General features: G+C 40.3%; 1 protein-coding gene across 9 annotated transcripts in view; it reads left to right on the top strand.

Annotated features, from left to right (window-relative positions):
* Positions 1-16,233, top strand: part of LOC121696861 (protein unc-80 homolog) — a 239,077-nt gene that overhangs the window by 218,030 nt on the left and 4,814 nt on the right. For 8 of the 9 annotated variants that reach the window (XM_042077934.1, XM_042077933.1, XM_042077929.1 and 5 more), the window contains 3 exons: positions 4,295-4,376; positions 4,480-4,591; positions 4,927-4,947. In XM_042077934.1, coding sequence (XP_041933868.1) covers positions 4,295-4,376; positions 4,480-4,591; positions 4,927-4,947 — 215 coding nt within the window. The remainder of the gene's footprint in view (positions 1-4,294; positions 4,377-4,479; positions 4,592-4,926; positions 4,948-16,233) is intronic. The other variant, XM_042077926.1, reaches the window with a different exon arrangement.

Genomic DNA, 16,233 nt, shown 5'->3' with positions numbered 1-16,233 from the left:
TAGCGGATTGCTATTATGATGGTGGATTTGCCAGGCGCAGCCAGGAACGGTTCACAGCGCTATAGTCAGTTGGGAACAGTTTGCTATTGATTTTTCCTCTTGACAAAATGTAATACAGAAATGTCACTTTCCGATGTTTTGGGATCACTCTCACTGAATCACGAGGTTATGAATGCATGGTGATATTTTTGCAATGTAATCTAACATTACCTCACTATAGACAATGCAGATCTGTCAGATAAGCTCTCCTCTCCCATGCTGCTGCTGGGGCATTTGGGTTAAATGGCATCGGCATGCAGTTCAACATCACGTCTCATTAAGTCCACTAATATTTCCTAATTTATGTCATTAACACATCCGTGATTCGTGGAAATGTGTTCACTAGATTTATACCTATTGTTTCACATCGGACACCACACTGATTTCCCTCGTGTAGCAATATTTGTCCTTGTAATTATGTATGGTTTGGAGAAATGGGAACTGCGTCGTATAGATGAGAGGAGCAAAGTGCATTGCGCAACACAGGCGCCCAAGCAAGCGCTCCTGCAAGTGTAAGCTACGGCTGTAAACAGTTTCCAAGTTGACCTAACTTTCCAACTCTGCACAGTATCCCCATTAACTGCATGACAGTAGGCTATTTACAATATTTTATGTAGAGTTTGTAAACACGTTATCATCAACTTAATGCACGCACAACTTTTGTTTGAGCAGGAGAGAGAATAACAATGAATGGACGCAGCAACTACAGAAATTGTAGCCAAGGCTACTTGCTGCTTTCTTTTACTGTCCATGGTTGCTGGTTAACAGCACATAATAAGCTTATTTAAGCGAATTCACAAACTCAAGACTTCAAGGCCATCATGGATATAAAACTTTTTTGAAAACAACGAAAGGATGGAGGAAACATAGCAAAGTTTGGAGTTATTTCAGATGGGCTACAACAAGGTAGGCAAAATTGTGGTGCTTGTCAAAACCTTAGCGCAGCTGGAATAATGCTTATAGGCTGATGTTAAAGCGCACACAATGTTTAAAGCCATGCACAACGGTAAATTGGAACAAAACTAAAGATAACTTTAGCCTTTATAGGGCTGTATAAAGTTGTCCAAATTAATAATTAGGCGTTGTTGTTGTAAAGATATTGCATGTAGATGTACTATATAGGCTACTACATTTTTAGTTGACCAATGCACAAACAAAACTGGGAAATGGACAAATATTATCAAGGCTTTGAATGTTTCCATCTGTGCACAGGGTGTCTGTAGATCGGTGTGCATAGCATTCATTAATGCAGGCCTGTGGCCATGCATGCGCCCTTAAAATAGCATCTGAATTTGCGCCACTGACTTTAGACCAGGAGGTTCCTGGTCTGTGGCGGAATTGTTTTCTGAAACTGCAAAATATCAACAGGGACCGTTTGCGCCGGAAAATGCCCCCTCTTTTCGCTGAAACGCCCCCGTGGGCGCACATGTACCTGTGGAGGGAAAATTCCAATATGCGCTGACTGCAAAATAGGAAAGACAAAAGCGCGAGTATACAAAGTCAATTGCGCTGGTGTGCAAGATAGAGCCCTAAATAAATTTACATCATCTGCCATCAAGGACAAATTGCATCTGCCATCAAGGACAAATTGCTTGAGAGGCTTCTGAGATTGTGATGAAACAACTGTAGGAGGAGGAACAGCAGGATATTACAGGTGAAGCACGGAAAATCTGATAAAGCAATGATCAGATACATGTAATACAGTTACTACAAGATTTTCTGTAGTACAAGTACCTAGCAGAAGTACAGCTTTATGAGTAGGACTGAACACATGTTAGATTATGCTTTAAGTAGGGACAGTAATTCAACTGGAGGAATGGATTGTCCAAATGAATATTCAAACAATGGACAGTTAAGGGCTATTTACACCAGGAAAGATAACAACTATACAGATAACTATAATGATAAAAGCATCCACACTGACCAACAATAAGGAAAGTTTCTCCCCCGTTGATGATGAATGGTAGCCTAGAAATCTAGACGCGCCCCTAGCGGCAGCAAATTACATTTGCTGCCAGGGCTAGTCTAGCAACTCTCCGTTGGCTTGTGAGCTCCAGAAATCGAAACTTAATCAGGCCATTGAAATCGTGTATAGAGTCGTTTGGTGGGCTTAACATAATGATTGATGGCAGAGTTGCAACGGTTTGGCTTGAATTCCCTGCTACTTGAAAACAAATATCCTATTGCATCCTATTGCGTGCAGAGGGAATTTGAAAGACAACTGATTATTCCGCCCCTCGGACTGAGCACTGCGAACGGTGAGTGCCCAGACCCTACATTTTAATGTGGGTCTGGCTCGCCAGGCTAGATGAATGGCTAAAATTTGATGGATTCTGTTTGGCCGTCAAGTTTTTATTGTTCTCAAAATCACTCTGGAAGTGATGCCCAACAAAAATCGTTCTTCATGTTATCGTTATGGTTTATGTGTGGATGTTTCCATTCATATTAGTTAAAGATATATTTTTTACCATTTATACCAGTTATAATGATAGCATGATGTGCAAATGTGCCATAGCTGTGTGCAGGCTGAAACTGTTTCAGTTTCAGTCATTAGAGACAAGAAACCATGTCCCACCTTCTCAACCAGATAAAGGACTGGTATAGGATAAGACATAATTAGTTGACAGCGCTGCAAGTATGGCTGTGTTTTCTGGTCTAATCCATGTTTCAGTAAAAGCAAGGACCTGAAGTGATAACTGTGAGGCCAGAGCAGGAATACTCTGGAAGGGGCAGCCGTGGCCTACTGGTTAGCGCTTCGGACTTGTGACCGGAGGGTTGCCGGTTCGAACCCTGACCAGTAGAAAGCGGCTGAAGTGCCCTTGAGTAAGGCACCTAACCCCTCACTGCTCCCCGAGCGCCGCTGTTGTTGCAGGCAGCTCACTGCGCTGGGATTAGTGTGTGCTTCACTTCACTGTGTGCTGAGTGTGTTTCACTAATTCACGGATTGGGATAAATGCAGAGACCAAATTTCCCTCAAGGGATCAAAAGAGTATGTATACTTTATACTATATACTGAATAAAGTCATTTATTAGATATTTTATATGTTGCTTTTGATTATTCAAATTATCTTTGGAACAAATTAATTGTACAACTTATGCATGATTGAACCTTCTGGGTTTCACTATTTTGATTAAAACTCAATAAGGAGGATTTGTGTGGAGAACAATTGTTCTAAATACATTCTACTATTACCTGTAATCCCTCATTACATTAATATTTTTATATGATAGCAAATACAATTGGTGGACAATTTGTCTCACTGTCAATATTTGCCAGTGTGAAAATGGCACATTGAAGCTGTGTAGCAAAGAAAACGATCTCAAGTGGGTGCTGTAATAAGCACCTTTTTGTGTTGGTTCATTGGAACTGTAAATGTGTGTTGCTTATACTTATGCACCTGTTGAAACTTTCAAATCATTCAGCCTTTTGACACTTTTTGCTACAGTAGTTCCGTTTAATCTGAGCAGACTTATAACTTTTGCCTTTATTTGGGCATGAATGTTCGTAATATGTACTAGCAAAAGCAAGCAAGTATATTATTGAGGAAATGGTGATGACTTTCAAGGGGGAATTCTTTCAATCTTTAATTCATCTTTATTCACTCCATCTCCCATAACCCCTGTGGATGTCCATATCTGACACGGCAGACACATAACCATTACATTTTCTTGTTTTCTGAGGCTATCCTTACCAAAATTTGTTGAACATTTCAACCTATTTTCACTCTCACGTGTGCTGATGTATAATACAAAACATTTTTAGTTTTATACTGTGGCCAGTCAGTAGATAAGTACAAAAATATCATATGTGACGTGAAGCCAGTAATATTTTAAATGGTGTACCTTCTTTTAATCACATTAGCCTGGATTTATCCAAACATCCAAAGAACCTCATAACAGTATCTTTAAAATGCACTTAACATCTGTTCACAAGATGTATTCAAGGGCAAAATGGTTAATATTACAGTACATCCCAAAACATATCATAACCGTATCATATCAAAACCATATCTTAATTATCTAACTAAGTGATAATTTCAAATTGTCACAGACTCAGAGGAATTCAGACATAGGCTAAATCATCCAAAGCACAAATTTGTGTGGAAATAGGAGGAAATGAGTCCCCCTTTTTGCGGGAGGTGTGTGCATGTACACTATTCTTCTACTCTATCAGTAAATGCATCGTCATCTTCAAACCTTACCTGACAGTGTGTTTTTGTCTGTGTGTTCAATTGCATGTGTATATGTTCTCTAGGGTGGCAAGTGTCCAGAGTGAGCCTGGTCAACAAAATATGCTGATCCAACCACCCTTAGGTAGAAAACGTGGCTTGCGGCAGGTAAGCTAGAATAAACACCAGGATATGTGTAGTACTGACAGAAATTATTTTGTCCGGATGTACATGTCCCTGTGCTTATATCTATACATTTGTGGATATACAGTTGCGACGCCCCCTGTTGTCCATACAGAAGGTGCCAACAGAGTCTCGTGGTCGCAGTGGAGCTAGACTTTCCACCACGCGCAGGAGCATCCAACCCAAGAACAGACCACTGGGTAACTTTGTGTTTGTATTTGTTTGTGTGTGAAAGGGTATGAGTGGTAGGGTTATGGAAAAAAGAAGGTTTATTGGCGATTTACTGTGTGTATGCTCTCTAAAACTGTATTATGCTCATTTGCATATGCAAATAAACTACACCAATAATGCACACTTAATAACTGAACTATAACTGTGTTGTAGTATTTGCATTACATACACTGTTAACAAACTATAAATAGGTACTTGCATACACTTATGCAAGTTTTGTTCTTAGGTCAGGGTTTTCTCCCTTAGGATGCTTATAACTGACCTTGTCATTTTGTTCTGTTTACACCCCATTTGAATACATAAGAAACTTTATTGGACTGTGAAGGTGAGACATAACTCCATTTCCTTTTGCAACTTGCTGAACTCATGTGAAACTTGTCAATCTGGATGCTCTGCATGTCTGTCTTACATAACGCTTTGACTCTTACAATAGCAGTGATATGTAAAAGCCACTATGGGACATTAAGGAGCACGCCAATTATGGAATTAATGGAAAAGCATGTTTTCTTTTTTATTGATAGTAGTTGCGTTGGTCATTTGGTCTGCATTTTGAGACCTACCATTAGGACCCATGCCTTGGGACCTACCATAACTTCTTAACTATAAGCTGCACTGTATCCACATGACAGTTTTATTATGTCATTTTATACATCAAACCCATGTTTTACCCACACCCATATAATAAACATGTTTGTTTACACTAGTGCAGAGCCCGTTCAAACATGCTATTCTTGTAGAAAACATGTAGCCCAATTACATGCCCGCAAATAGGCCTGCTTTAAAAAAAGGATGATATGGAAAAAATCATTCCAGCTAAACATTCAATAATGAATACTGAACATTATATTATATTATATTATATTATATTATAATAAAATAAAGTTGAAGTGAGCAGGATTTAAGCATGGCTGCATTAGACATTTTTTACAGACCAAAATGACATGAGCCTAACAGCTGTTTAGAGTCAAGGCTATATGTTTAGCCTATTGAATAACTTGATGATAAAGTATAGAAAAACTCTTTTTGTGGAATGATGCATCATCATATGAAATTTACAACGATCTGACTCAAAAACAGTCTCTGGTAGCCAATAAGTGACATCACACTCTGTCTGCCACTCGTTGTATGTAGCTGGTTATGCTTTGCATGGGTGACATTCTGAAACATCCTTAAATTCGGGACCATTATCGCTTGTTTCAATTTGGGACCTTGTAGTCGAAATTGACGTTTGTTTATTATTATAGAGACAGTCCAAAGTAGCATGGACTATTCGAGTGTGTTTATTGCACATCATTTTTTACGTTGTTTTGAATAGCCACTGCATACCTGTGTTTGTTGGCCTGTTGTTGCAAAATCCGCAGTATCATTTCATGCAAGCAAACCACATACAAGATTATTGTTGAGGCTACACATCTTGCACTCACTTAACTTTATACCGTTAGCCTACTCTGATTTAGTTCTGACAAAGCTCAGCTTCTATCCTCTCTGGTAGCCTACAGTGCTGTCTGAGAAGGGAGTGGATACAGTAGAGTGGCAAGAGCCAATGTGTGCCTCTTTTACAGATATATTTAACAATATTTTTTGCATTTCTTATCCGAACAGTGTCAAACTTGGCACTGCATTTACTCGTGCCCATAGCAAGACACCTGCCAAGTTTGAAATCAGTCGGACAGGCAGTTCGGCAGATATCACAACAAACACAGTAACAGACAGACATATGTTTCTGTCTTATAGATGTTCAGTCATTGTATCATGTGAATTTAAGGGCGCTTTCATACTGGAGTCATTGAATCAGAAGGTGGAGTCATTCCCCCAAAGACCAGTGTGAAAGCAGCAATCGCATAGCCTGACGAGCCAGACCCACATTAAAATGTAGGGTCTGGGCACTCACCGTTCGCAGTGCTCAGTCAGAGGGGCGAGATAATTGGTTGTCTTTCAAATTCCCTCTGCATGCAATAGGACAGCGCTGAGTCCCGTGCGTTTTCCCACCAGCGGAGCTAGTTGGCTAGTTCAAACTTTTGCCATCTTAAAACAAGCTTAAATCGTGTCACACTGTTGGCCAACAGCAACATCCATCTTCTTTGTTTTCAAGTAGCAGGGAATTCAAGCCAAACCGTTGCAACTCATCAATCAAGCCATCAATCATTATGTTAAGCCCGCCTAACGACTCTATACACGATTTGATTGGCCTGATGGAAGTTTAATTTTTCGAGCTCACAAGCCAACGGAGAGTTGCTAGACTAGCCCTGGAAGCAAATATAATTTGCTGCCGCTAGGGTGCGTCTAGATTTCTAGGCTAGCAATCACACTCTGTTTCATAACAAAACAAACGGGCCGAGACTGCCTGGGGGAGGTGGTCTCGGCTCGTTTCCAATCAAACTCCAGAGCGGTTCGTTTACAGTGAAAAAGTAATCAGGCTGGTGTAGCGGGAAAACTAAGTGTGCTTACATTTGTGTAGGCCTACACATTAGGCTACGTGTTCATTCAACTTTTAACAGAGTAGGCCTATTGATTTAGCTAGCCTATGTTTTGAATTTCAAAAGAATGTCTGATATTAGGCTTGTGTTACGCACAAGAACAGGAGAGTGGGAGAGTAGGCCCACCCTAGAGACTTGACACACACACACACACACCCGCACATATAGAGCTCTTATAATAATTTAAATGTTGGGTTAAGTGTGAGGCGACTTCGGGATAGTGTTTTCAACTGTCAAATGTGACTAAGTGGGGAACAATTTATTCGTGGGTGGGTTTGTTTGTCAACAAAAATTGTAGGTCACGTAGGTTTGTTATATCATTTGTTCCAATCTAAATGCTGCCATGTGAACACAAACAAACCCCAGGGACAATGGAGAAGAACAGAAGAGAAAGATTGTGGCAGTATCAGGGCTCATTATTGTTGACATTTGGTGGTAGATGGCTAGCTAGCTTAAGTAAAATGAAAGCAATAAAGGACAGGCAAAGCTAGAAGTGGTTGAGGAGATGACACTCTTATCAAAAGTGACTTCCATATGTGATCAGGGGTGCCACTAGGGTTGTATTCCATAGTATGCACAATGCGTGGCCCAAGGTGCCTTAAAGGACAATTCCGGCGCAAAATGAACCTAGGGGTTAATAGCACATGTGTACCGAGTTCGACCGTTTGCTGGGATTTGTTTTCATGCTAGTCGAATGTGACCAGTTTTATTGCAAACCGCTTATTAGCGTTTAACGCTAGCCTTCGGGGCACACGTACAGTAAAAAGAAATCGCTATTTCTATACCACTAACAAGGCTCAAAATAGCACCACACTTACACAGTAGCATAATGAGGGTCTCTACATGTAAACCGAAGCATTGAGAACTTTGTAAGTGTACAGGCAGTATTGGGTCGTATTGCTTTGCTTCTTTGACAAGCTATCCAAAAAAGAGAAACTTAAATTGTACCTTTTACAGGTAGATGAGATGGGATTCAAGCAGCTAGGTAAACAAGGCAGGTAAGCAGGGAAAGGCAGGCAGCAGGCAGGTAAGTAGGTTGATAGTAGCAGGCAGACTCCAGCTTCCTTGTTCTAGGTTTTTTGGGGTCAAAGGTGAGAGGCGGCCATCTTTAACTTCAAAACCTTCTCACCGCCTGTCAAACTAAAAGTACCTACATAATAAAGGACACTAAGTCTAACAAAATATACCAGTGCTCCAATAGCACACTAATTTAAATTAACATAAACTCAAAATGGCTCCTACAATCTATCTATCTATCTATCTATCTATCTATCTATCTATCTATCTATCTATCTACACCTCTGGAGCCGGTTTATCAGTAAACTTCTTATAATACTCTGTGGGGAAACCATCTAAACCAGGTGATTTTCCAGCCCTCATTGAGAAAATTGCACTTCTGACCTTATCTACCACTATAGCACGGTCCAAAAACTCCTTCTGATCTGTTGACATTTCTGGGAGTTTCTGGAAATAAGGCATCATAGTCTCTCCCTCCTGGGTTAACCTCAGATTTATAGAGCTGGTATAGAAACTCACAAACACCTTGTTAATATCATTGTGTTTGTCACCAAGTCACCTTTCTTGTTTTTAACAGCTGGTATGGCATACAGGAACTATCCTCCTGTTGTGCTCTGTCTAGCTAATAATTTCCCAGACCCCCCCCCCCCCCTCATGATTACTTTTAAGCCTACATAGTGCATATTCTGCCTTTCTGTGGGGCAGCCGTGGCCTACTGGTTAGCGCTTCGGACTTGTAACCGGAGGGTTGCCAGTTCAAACCCCGACCAGTAGGAACGGCTGAAGTGCCCATGAGCAAAGCACCTAACCCCTCACTGCTCCCCGAGCACCGCTGTTGTTGCAGGCAGCTCACTGCGCCGGGATTAGTGTGTGCTTCACCTCACTGTGTGCTGAGTGTGTTTCACTAATTCACAGATTGGGATAAATGCAGAGATCAAATTTCCCTCATGGGATCAAAAGAGTATACAGTATATACTTGACAATGTGGTAGAAACACGGAATCAAACAAATATGCATTTTTATCTTTTTTAAAAATTTTATGAAAAATGGTGTGTCTACAATTATTCATACCCTTTTAAAATAATCACTGGAAACATCTTTTATTTGCAATCAAAGCTCTCCAAATGGTTCTTATAATACGTACCAAGCTGCTCCATGTCTCCACAATTATTGTAGACCGCACCTTTTTAGCTGCAATCCGGGTTTTGAGGCAGGAACGATTATTTGCCATCACTCTGGCCTTGTACTCACTTTTTTGATGGACTGAGGTCTGGGGCCGTATTCACAAATAATTTTAAGGCTAAAAGTTTTTTAGGAGCAACTCCTAAAAATAATGGGTGTGTCACTCCTAACTTTAGGACTCCTATTTTTTTCACTAAAAGTAATTCACGAAGCATTTTAGACCTAAAAGTAGCACCTAAGTCTGGGACAGCTTAAAAGAAGTCGAGAGGACTCCTAACTCACTAAGACCTATTCACAAACAGCTTTTTGTGGCATTTCACGTCGCAATGTTTTGAAATGCGTATGCGGCAACATGAGCTTCCAATCGCGAGGGAACAATTTTGCATTGTAGGCATGAAAGGGATGCAATAACGTCACCAACATCAACCAAAACTACTCATTGTCAACATGTAAATTAAATGTAACGTTTCATTGTGAATCAAATTAAAATGTTCTCCTCTTTGCAAACGTAGGCATATGGTGACAGATTAATTTAATAATGTTGCAAAGATACTGCATCAATCCGTAGGCCTATTCATTAGGCTACTAGGCTATTTGTTTTGCCTTACTCTTTATTCATTTAGGCTAGGCCTTTTTATTCATTTATTCATCATCTTCCGTCCTTCGCACTACTTGTGTAGCGCACACATTCTCAGACCTGTCACCTGTCACTCATCATCAGGGAGGTGTTTGTAATCATTCCCGCGTTACAATCATCAGCCAATCAAAGTGGTCACTTCAGTCAAGCTCGTGCATGAGTAATGATGTCATCCATAGCAACGAAGACTCACTCTTAGTTTAGGAGTTGTCATTTTTCCTTACTAAGAGTAGGTCTGAAAGGCTTTGTGAATAACTTTTAAGAGAAAACTCCTAGCTAAAATATTTTAGTGCGATTTAGGAGTACTCCTAGTGGTAAGATAAAAGGCTTTGTGAATACGGCCCCTGGACTCTGGCTGGGCCACTCTAAAAAATGTTGATATTGTTCTTGGTTAACCATTTCTTGCCTTGTTTGGCTGTATGTTTTGGATCATTGTGTGGTTTAATGGTCCAATAGTGCCTATTGGGGCAGGTCTCTTGGCACACTGCCTGTCTTTTCCTTCAGAATCTCAGTGTAGCCTCTTGCTTTAGTGTTACCGTTTACTTTGAGAAGGTCACCAGGTCGCCCTGGTTGAAAAACATCCCAAAAGAATACTAGAGGGATGGCAAATAATCGCTCTTGACTCAAAACCGAGATTGCTGTTAAAAAGGTGCAATCGAAAATCATTGTGCAAACATGGAGAGGATTGGTAGGTATTATTATTAAGAACCATTTGAGAGCTGTGAATGCAAATAAAGATGTTTCCATTGATTATTTAATTTTGGACACGCCATTTTTCATAAAAATGTAAAAAAATGAAAATGCTTCTTTTTTTGATTCCATTGTTTCTACCACATTGTCTTACAACCTTTTGACATGTAGTAGTGTCATTTTCAGTCAGAACAAACATATCGATAAAGAGAAAATCAACATTGAATCAATATTTGCCAGGGGTATGAATAATTTTGTTCTTAACTTATATATACTTCTACTTATATTTATTTAAAATGTCAAGTGACACAATTGCTTCAATAGTAGGTCAGTATGCTTCTCAGCAAGTGCCTTTTCCTTAAGCTGGGACTCTAGCTCCTTTAATCGTTGTATTTGCTCTCTTTTTTTGTGTCACTTTATTTTCATACCTTAGTGAAAAAAAAGTCATGAACTACTTCTGAAAGTTCACAGAGACTCTGATTAACTTAAAGAAGTTGAAATTAGATGGGACACTTGGTAAAAATATGTATTTCTTTATGAGATTTTCATTTTTTTAGATTAAATTAGCTTCTCTTCAAGGTTGGATTTTTCCTCATTGTATTCATTGTGAGATTACAATGAATCGGCAAAGATTATTCTTCATACCTATTTTTAGTCAACTTTACGGAAGGTGTGAATAATTCTGGAGGGTATAGTTTTATCAAAAACCCCATCCAAAAGTTGATTAAAATCACCCACTATAATCATATGTCCATAACAATAGGCACTAGTTTGTTGACTTTATGAAAGAAGCCTAGGTCCTCCACATTTGGAGCTTAAATATTGCATAAATTGACTTACTCCATTAATTTTAGCTTCCAAGCTCTTCCCTCTTTTAGCTTCCAATCACTCTTCCCTCTTTGTCCTTTTGCTCTTTTATGAAGAGAAATTTCAGGTGCTTATGCACCAATATAGCCACTCCATGCTTTGAGCTATACTGTATTTGGCCAATCCAATCACTTTTTAATTTAGCAGGCCTATATGGGGTAACAAGAGATAACGAAAAGAAAATAGACTAAAAGGAGGAACTGCCCTGCTGCCAATCAAAACCGATAACACACAATGAACAGTACTGAATGACCCCTTTGCAACAAGGAGTATAAAAACAAGCCCAAACCCACCCCTTTCCGCACTATCTTGAGAGACCCATCCTAAAACTGGTCCATGAGGCACACTAAAGTGGTCATCATCAGGAATGCCCCCACCACCAATCCCAATGAACATTTTAACAGTCAAAATGACTTTGGTAAAGTTGGAAAGAAATTGGCAGATTTACAGTTTGCGGTTAAATAAATCCTAGGCGAAACATTTTAATAACAAAATAAACAGCTGTGATTAACCTGAAATTTGAAATCTGAAATCTAAGTAATCCAAACGAGCCATCTACAGACATCAATAAATAACATTTTGGGGCGTGCCACGACGAAATGAGTCCAGTTTGACAAAAAAAATTTTTTTATTGGATATTCATAATCCACAGACCTTAGGGTTTAAAACAAGGGGTAATTTGTTTAATTCCGTTTAGCCAACCAAGAGTTGTTAGTCTATATCAAAAGCAGTTGTTCACTTTGTGTGAATGACGCTATTTTCCGCGTCTTTTTTATTCCAACCGTGGGCACTTTGGAGCAGAAACGAGAACGCGCACACATCCTGAATTACTTACACCTGCCTTGACATAGTCGCTCCTACTCATCCTGGATTGGCATTAGTGAAACGAGTTGAGCTAGGATGACCGGTATGTCAAACCTCGGAACGGTATGTCAAACCTCGCTTTATCACTTATCTTGGATGTCTTAATTCTGCCTTTGTGAAATACCCCTCTGGATTGGCATTAGTGAAACGAGTTGAGCTAGGAAGCTAGGATGACCAGACAACGCTATGTCAAACCTCGCTTTATCACTTATCTTGGATGTCTTAATTCTGCCTTTGTGAAATACCCCTCTGGTCTCTGTGTTTACCATGTATGCACCATGCTATGCAGTATGCAACTGAAAGTAGCAATAATGGCTTGGCGAAATGCACTGTCGGCCTGCTAGATCAGCAGCATCAGGCCCATCAGAGGTATTAAAGTCCTCAAATCCAAGGCCTTGTGGTTGGAGGAAACGGGGCTCATCCCAGTGGATTGCCAAATTGTAGAGGACTGCAGAGGTGACTATTATGTTGCTTGCCCTTTGCGGTGTGGTCCGTAGGCCAAAGGATAGGAAAGCAAAGCGACTCTTCAGCATGCCAAATGCTTAATGTAGCAATGAATCTCCCTGTGGCTTTCATTGAACCGGGCCTCTGCACGGGTCGCTGACCTCCGAACAGGTGTGATGAGGTACCGCCGCAGAGGATAGGCCCGATCTCCAAGAAGGACTCCACGGTAAGCCCCCTCTTGAAATTAAACCTTGAGGTGGCTGCTGTACGTCATGCGTGCATCATGCACACTGCCGGGCTATCTCGCCACAACATTATGAATGCGCATGTTGTTATCGCAAACCATCTGACAGTTTATAGAGCTGTATCTGTAATATCAGATACGGTATTCTAAAACGAATGTTATTAGTTACTAATATTATTGCAAAACGTCTGCTCCACTATCTGACACATTAAAGTGCTTTTCACAGGCATTAAAGTCAGTTGTGACATTAATTATATACACCGCACAAATGCATTTTGCCAAGTGTATATTTGTTATGTTTAGGCAGACCAAATATCAGGGGATGTAGCCTTATCAACATTGATTCGTAAAGGCTGGATTGCGCACCGTGCCATGGAAAACAAGTGGACTGTGGGTGCAACATTATTTGCATTTTATTCAAATTGACTTTACATTTCCAAAGTTTTTTTTGGTAATTATAGCACAAAATACATTTGTTTAGCCACAACAGTCATAAAAAAATATCCGAAGATCCTGAAATGCGTCCACCATTAAGTTAACACTGCATCTGCTTGGGTGAAACTCGAAATCAGAGTACTTCCGGTTTCCAGGCAGTTTGACCCGTATTTAACTAGGAACAGCTGATCCTGTGTGAGTTGTTGCACAGCAATCACGTTCAACTTCGTGCTTAGCTGCGTGTTAAACTCCAAAACCTTGGTTTAAGGAGTACGTTTTTGACAGAGCAATTGGCCCTGTATATTTATTGAATATATGATTGTGTGATTATTGGGTCAAATTAAATTATTTAAGGGTCTGCAAAAGTAAGGGACAAGCATGTCCATCTTTTTTGTAGAATGACCCAGCTACCTGCTTTTCACCTTCACAACCAGCAAGAAAAGATGTGGTTACACAAACTCTGCCCACTGAAAGCACTCCATGGCTACACCTACCGAACACGCCCCACTCAAGACAGAGAAGCTGTTCATCTGCTATTGGATTAGCATTTGGCCGTACACTATTGAAACAATGGCTCTTCCACTAAAAGGCCTCTGAATAGAACAAATCTGTTTAAGCACAAGCTTGGCTTCAGGCAACACCTTTGCCTGCTTTTGCAGTCTGAGTACATCCGTAGCCTGCTCTGTGTTTTTCATCTTCGCGCATGTAAGCAAACTGCCACTGTTCATTGACGCTACAACACCTGGATCGGATGTGTGTGTTTGTCAGTGTAATGCTTGTGCAACATTGTCAACCAGCAGAGAGACACCGCCGTGTGTGCCACACACAGTACTGACTGTGTCTTTTCATTTGCTCCTGGTATTGCGCTGTTAGGACCAGACCAGTGCCCTTGGAACCGCTGTGCTCTGATGCCGCATCGCATTTTTCGGATCTCTGCCTGTTCAGTATTGTCAATTTGTCCTCACTACTAGCCACATGTGTGCTGTAACACCCTGCTGATTTGTTCTAGGTCAATACATAGCCAACGTTGCAATAGGGGCTATAGGATACAGTATGTTTTTCCATTAGTTAATGTTGAGTGAACTTGACTGAACTGGAGTGAACGTAAGGTCATGAATATAACCTTGGTTCTTTGAAGACGATAACCCTTTCTAGCCTCATTAGCCCCCTTCAGACGTTCGAGCTAGCCAGGCCGTGCTGGGGCTAATTGCTTTCACACCTTCAGGTGTGGGTGCTAACACTGTGGACAAGCGTCCCACTAAATTATTCCTGCCAGTGTGTTTTATGCTATCGATAGTGTGGAATACTTTAAAGAACTATCGTAAAAGCTCCAATTTCAGCCCCTTTCGTTCGGAAATTCTAAAATAAAGATGTTTTTTTAATACTTCGAAATTTCATAAGTGAACCTTACATTTTCCAATAGCCATAGATGTGTAGATTTGAACAAAGTCTGGTTTGGCTCTTAGCAGGAGCATCTACTGCCTTCAAAATCCTATTTTCTTTACTGTGCACTCTGAGTTTGGTGATGTGCTGGTGGGTGCCCTCTCACGCGGCACATCGTGAAATCAAAATTCCATTGGAGCTCCAAGGGGATTTGAACACACAGCCTTCCGAGTCACGGTAAAATGTAATTTATGGTACGTAGCTCATTTAAATACACGTATGTTGTGTGTGCTTGCGTTTCTTTAGGAATCCGCCGTCTTGGTTCGTATATAAATTAATATTAAGTGATATACAGGTACACGTAAAAGGACACTCGATAGCATACAGTATAGGAAAGAGATGCGTGACTTTCTGCTTATCCTGTTTGAAAATGGGTGGTATTGGTGACGTTTTAACAAGCGTGTCGAGGTGTAATGCAGAGAGGTTATGGCCTGACATGATCAAAGTTGTATTTAGCCTATTCACTGCAGTAGACCTGCATCACTGTAGCCTATGAAACATTACAAAAACATGAAACATGGCATATTACATAGAACTGTAAATCATCTGATCATCTAATAATTACAGATATCAAGGCTATATATAACATTTATTTTATATTTGGCCTGCTATGAAATCATGTATTGAACAATTTAAGCACAGCTCAGCTTTAAGAAACTCAAATAGCCTAGATGCATGCTTAGCATTTTGTGATCACTACTTTCACAAACTCTTAGTCAGCTGTCCTCTGATTTACTAATATCTAGGCGATATTTGTAACATTTATTTTGTATTTGGCCGTTATGAAATCATGTGGAACAATTTAAACACATTGTAAAACTTAAAGCTCAATCCATCCAAAGCATCCATGCATGTCGAACTTTACTGCAAATTCAAAACTGGATTACTCTGGAACGGCTAACTGTACAGGGGACTGCTTTACACCTTTGTGTTCGGTAAGGTCTGCTGTTTGCTATGGTTTGTCATGTGTTAAAAGAAGGGTTCGTGAAGTAAAAGCTGAGAAAAAGCTCTTTCATGTGATACTTGTGATGTCTGTGTGATGAATAGGCTACTTCGCGAGTAATTCAACTGAGAATGGGTGAATTTGGACGCACTTTCTCTTGCGCTGTCACTTTCTCCACTGCGTAAAATACTAAATTAATTTGCGCTGTGAATGCTAAGATTATTTTGACAGGCCACAGGCTAAATAAAAATCGCTATTAGTAGGACGCAAAGCAGAATATTGAAAGAAGGGGGCACCAAGGCCACCGTGGCCTGTAAACCTCTGATTTTCAAAGGGGCCTCACGGCCAACGCAAAGGGGCCTCACGGCC

The sequence above is a fragment of the Alosa sapidissima genome, chromosome 22, assembly GCF_018492685.1.
Source record: "Alosa sapidissima isolate fAloSap1 chromosome 22, fAloSap1.pri, whole genome shotgun sequence".
Classification (NCBI taxonomy): domain Eukaryota; kingdom Metazoa; phylum Chordata; class Actinopteri; order Clupeiformes; family Clupeidae; genus Alosa; species Alosa sapidissima.
Note: the sequence above shows the minus strand (reverse complement) of the source record. Positions and strands in the feature narration are given on the sequence as shown.